This window comes from Sinocyclocheilus rhinocerous, unplaced genomic scaffold (assembly GCF_001515625.1).
Source record: "Sinocyclocheilus rhinocerous isolate Xijiao unplaced genomic scaffold, SAMN03320098_v1.1 scaffold344, whole genome shotgun sequence".
NCBI classification, from domain to species: Eukaryota; Metazoa; Chordata; class Actinopteri; order Cypriniformes; family Cyprinidae; genus Sinocyclocheilus; species Sinocyclocheilus rhinocerous.
The window spans coordinates 1,306,459-1,311,684 of NW_015627959.1; the positions used below are offsets into that span (position 1 = coordinate 1,306,459).

At 37.7% G+C, this 5,226-nt stretch overlaps 1 protein-coding gene across 1 annotated transcript in view; it reads right to left on the reverse strand.

Moving 5' to 3' along the window:
- Positions 1–8: 8 nt before the first annotated feature.
- Positions 9–5,226, reverse strand: part of LOC107737118 (WD repeat-containing protein 17-like) — a 29,541-nt gene continuing 24,323 nt past the window's right edge. The window contains exons 27-34 of the mRNA XM_016548552.1: positions 4,932–4,980; positions 4,432–4,603; positions 4,100–4,241; positions 2,917–3,019; positions 2,700–2,801; positions 2,507–2,602; positions 1,078–1,261; positions 9–1,002 (exon numbers count right to left, since the gene is read on the reverse strand). Coding sequence (XP_016404038.1) covers positions 883–1,002; positions 1,078–1,261; positions 2,507–2,602; positions 2,700–2,801; positions 2,917–3,019; positions 4,100–4,241; positions 4,432–4,603; positions 4,932–4,980 — 968 coding nt within the window. The 3' untranslated portion in view covers positions 9–882. The remainder of the gene's footprint in view (positions 1,003–1,077; positions 1,262–2,506; positions 2,603–2,699; positions 2,802–2,916; positions 3,020–4,099; positions 4,242–4,431; positions 4,604–4,931; positions 4,981–5,226) is intronic.

Genomic DNA, 5,226 nt, shown 5'->3' on the forward strand with positions numbered 1-5,226 from the left:
CTCGTATTTCAATCTAGTAATTGGTTCTACTAAAATAAGGTGTATATTCACTAGTCAGTAAATATATTCAGTTCATATGTGATAGACAACAGACATAGCAAACAGTTTCAATGTCAAAGCAGCATGAAATCAAATACGCAAACATCAAAAGATGAATACCTTGTAAGTCTTGAATTAAAAAACGTCTAGATCTACAAAACATTCAGGCTGCATGATGAAAATGCTCATACTCCATAATACCAGAGACAGTACCACCTAGAATTACAATCTTTGGGCTATAGATCTCAACCTTAAGACCTGAACATGACATCTAAACCTAAATACCTGAACCTGCTTATGTTTTAGGATGAGAAAGAAAGGCATTACATATCCTGCTAACATTCATTGTTGATGTAACATTCATTACTGTATCTAGCATAAATCTCTCTTTATACAACAGTTAGCTGTGGTGCTCTAATTTGATTGGCCTGCATCAAATTAACATGTTTTTGTTTACTGTACATATCGCTCTGCTTGCCTATGTTTATAGTGAATCAGTCTCTGTGTTGCTTGTCAAAATCCATTTGCCTTCTTTAAAAAAAAAAGAAGTTACTTAGTTAATGAATTACTTGATATTAACTTCTTGTTTACTGAACTGTTGTATAAAAGAAATATCATCGCAATTGTGCTGTTGGCCTTGTGTACTGTATATTCAACATTTGCTCATTCTTTGCATATAAGCTGCAATCCTGAATGAAATAAGCACAGCATGGAATGGCAAAGCCTCAAATAATGTTTTGAGATTTTTGACATATATCAAGCATTCTGAGAGAAAACGGGAATGTTGTCGCCTTTCCAGAGCCAGACCAGCAAGAATACTGCTCACATTTGTTGTATTTGTGCTCAGAAGGGGTTGAGGCGTATACCCGTCCCCAACGGAGAGAAAGGGTTTACTTTTGCCCACATCAGGGCATCATTTAGTGAAATGGCTGATTTGCCGTCTTCTAGGAAGAATGCTGGACCCTGCCAAGCAAATAAAGACATATGTAAGTTCAGTGATATTTGTGTAGTGCTAAAGACTACCCATAAGAAACCCACCTGTATCCTGAGGCCAGTGAAGCAAGAAATCTGGACATCAGAGTGGCTGGGCAAGTTAGAGCCAGTGACATAGTCGGGACCCTCTAGGCCCTTGATGGGCTCCTCTCTCATTCGACTCAACAGCTGGCTGTACTCCGTTTTCTGGGCCTCAGATGGTGGAGTGTAAGAGGTGTCATCTGCCACTCTGTGTATGTGTAGAGAGAACGAGAACAATAGATTATTTTTCAAGTCTCTTCAGTTGTCAGCAGAGTTATAAGATCTGTCGCAAAACCTAGTGAGGTTTAGTCTTGCTGTCTACTGCCTACATAGGCAGGTTCCTATTAAAAGCTATCCAATCGAGTGTACTTTGATAAGCTATGTGTTGAGAAGTACGCATACGCTAAGCCTTTCAAGTCAAAACAAAAGTATATTTTAGGCTTATTCCTCATGTTTTGTTCTGGTCATTTCGACCTAGAGAGGATATTTTATTTGATCTAAATTAATGTTATCGCAGTTGGACTGAGCAAAGAATTATTGACTTTGCTCACACAGGGTATAACAACTTATTAAACATTTTTTGGCTTTTTTTTCTTCTTTTTTTTACACTGGTGTTCCCAAGTCAAAAATGACTGGGCAACAAAAAATGCCATGTTATTGTCAAAAATAGGATTCAATCTCTTTATCAACTTTTTTTCTTTCAGTTAGGACAGGTTTTTTGTTTCTTTTTGGAACCGACTGATTGTAGGCCTCGTTGACGTGAGCTTATGCACCTTAGTTTTTTGAGGTGAATAAACTTGAGTGAACTTTTTTCCACTCAAACATTAAGGTGAATAAGCTCAGATCAATGAAGCCCATTCAAATTCAATTCAATTCAATTCAAGTTTATTTGTACAGTGCTTTTCACGATACAAATTGTTGCAAAGCAACTTTACAGCAAATTAAGTTTCTACAATATTTAGTGGTAGCTTAGCAGTGGTGACTGTCAGTTAATGTACATATGGCAGAAATGTACGGAAAAATCAATTAAAGACGTTATGATACCCATGATAAATAAATTCCAAAAAGAAATACAAAACCTGTGCTAATTGAAAGAAAACAAGTTAACAAAAAGACTGAATCCAATATTTCATGATACAAATGCCTAATGAGAAATTTACAAGCAATTTAAACGACTGGTTGTTTTTGACAGAGAACACCAAATTAGGTAAATGATTTTCAACACAGCACAAGGGTTAAGGCAGCACCCTAACAGCAGTGTATTCTGGGAGTGCCTTTTCCATGAGGGATAAATATGGTCCTAGCTTGGAAACTGGGGGAAAAAAAATATAGCAGCATAATTTTGCTGCATGTTGTTTGGAATAGCATATGATGCTTTAAAATACTGACTAGGTAGATCTTGAAACATTGCTGTTTTGTATTATGAATTAGAGTAAGGCACTGTGGTACAGACTTGAGGGATTGTGTGCAGGCTCTCCAGGCATCCAACTCTATGGACAACTGCTCTATCTGCAATGGCACAGCCACTTCTCTCCGCTTTAGCAGCTGACTAAGGGAGAAAGATAGAACGTCATTAATTGCAACCACCAGTAATTGAGTTGATATAAATCCCTAAATACTTGATATAAATCCCACAGTTAACATACCTTGTGTATTCATACAGTGCTGGCACTATCCTTGAATACTGTCTCCCAATGGCTAATAGTGCACCAATATACCCACAGAGAATAAGCAACTCATTGCGTTCTCTAGCCAAAGGCAGAGAGAGAGAGAGAGATAGTGAGAAGATCATAGAATGACCATGGAAAGCTACTATAAATGACATCACTGACAGGTGTTTTTGAGGGAATGAAACTGACTTACTCACTACTCTTTGGAAGAATAAGACGGTCTGTTCTGATGTAGCTCAGCAGGTCTAGGATGTGGTACACAGAGTCCACTGTCCAGTCAGTAGAGCTCAGCTGCTCTATTGAGGGGAGAGAGAGTTAGTAATCTATTGTTGGCTGTATTAAGATCTTGTCTTCAAGGCAACAATTGTGCCTTCGGATAACAAAATCTTGTGATGTCATCATGAATTGCTTATTGTATTTAGGTAGAAGGTTTACACTGTAAAAAAAAAGGCAACCAGGCAATCTTGAGGTAATTAGCTTCAGGACTTTTTGTATATTCAACTTATGGAAAAAATGTTGCATCAACTCAATTAAAGTTGGTGTGGGCTTTCAGCAAACTTATAACGTGTTCTAGAAACTCAAAAATACCAATGTTTTAAAAAAAATTTAAATTTATGCATCTAAGGTTGATAAGCTTGCATATTAAGTTGAGCTGATTAACATTACATAATAGTTATGTAGAACTTTCTTAGTTTGTCTAATTGTGTTTCAGTTTGTTTAACAAACTGAAAAGTTATATAGAGTCTCACTTATATAAGAAACTTCACTGAAGGGAACACTAAACACTATGGTGACTTGAAATATAACACTTTAGCAACAAAATAAAATCAAACATTTAGCTAAAATTGTTACATTGTAATTTCTTGCTGTTTAATATTTTAATTTGCTCATACTAAATTGCCTTTATTTTGTTGTTTTTTGGCCCTCTTCGTTTAGGAGTCATACTTGGCTCCTTCATGGTCAAAAGTGACCAAAGCCTTGAAATTTAACTTTTTTTATTTTCAGTAAAATCAATGTAATGTTCAATAATATTTTTTTTAATTTTGTATTTTGAGAGAATTTTATGGTACTGATGAATGTTTATGCAATAATTATATATATATATATAAGTTGTTTTGTTATTATGTGTGAATAAAGACTATTTAGTTGTTTCAGTTTATTTGCTCAATAAATAACAATACAATTTTTAGTTTTAAAAAAGTTTTTGACAGGTCTAATAAATTTGTTAAGCACTGTGTGTGTGATATATATATATATATATACACACACACATATATATATATATATATATATAGAATGAGCGTGTACTGGAAATAGCACTGCAATGAAATATGAAGTTGAAAAAGTTAGTCACAGATACATCAACAGACACTCACCTTTGACATACATGATCCCAATGGGAAGAGCTTTTTCTGGTTCTGGGCTCAGGAGGTAATACTTTACTGCTTGAAAGATTTCTCCCTCAGCATGTGCACTTTCAGCAAGTTTTTTACATTCCTCTAAAGTCGGTAGACCACACTGAAAAAAATTAAGAGTATTATTATAAATAATTATACTTAAATGAATGTCTGCCTTTGCAGAAAACATTTACCATTTTCACTTCAAATAATAAACACTATACATTCTTGTTTGGTTCTTCACACTCAATGTGTGAATGATTTTTATTTGGTTAAGGTTGAGCATTGGGATGTATAAATGAAGTAGTTACCTTTTCGTGCAGGTTGTTGATTTCGGCAGAGCTGCCAGGGTAGAAGGCACACAGTTTGGCTAACAAGATCTCATTATCAGGGATCATTTGGAGTAATCTGGCAGCAAGATCCCTGGGGAGTAGAAGACCCAATTCAGCATGAGTAAAGTACAGGGGAAAAGTGGACAAACGTCTCAAGGTTACATATGTAACCCTAGTTCCCCAAGGGAACGAGACGCTGCGTCGAACGCTTTGGGAACGCCTTCAGCGTGACCATGCTCTGAATCGTGTGTGTAATCAGACCAATGAATGGGCGCAACGTCACGGACGGGGTGACGTGTGACCAGGAAGCTATAAAAGCATGTGAGGTGGAGACAGCGGCAGCTTCCGGAGAATAACTACGGCAAGAGGACGGAGGAACCAGGAGCGGTACAAATGTCAAGGTCGTAGAACCTGACGAAGGTGAGTGGAGTAGACCAGCCCGCAGTGTTACATATATATTCTGCATAGCCACACCTGACAGGAAGGCCTTAGAGGCCGCCACACTTCGGGTGGAGTGAGCCTTGACCCCTAAGGGTGAGGGAAGGCCAGAGGACTCATATGACATAGTAATGGCATCAACAATCCACCTAATGAGGGTCTGCTTAGTGGCAGGCAGACCCCTCTTGGAAGGACCATAACAAACAAATAATTGGTCAGACTTCCTCCACATGGCAGCTCTGTGGACGTACAAATAAGCTTCTGCTGGTCTGGGTCCTGGAAGGGAGGAGGACAGAAAGCCTGTAGGATGACGGGCTGTGGCACAGAGGAGGGCCC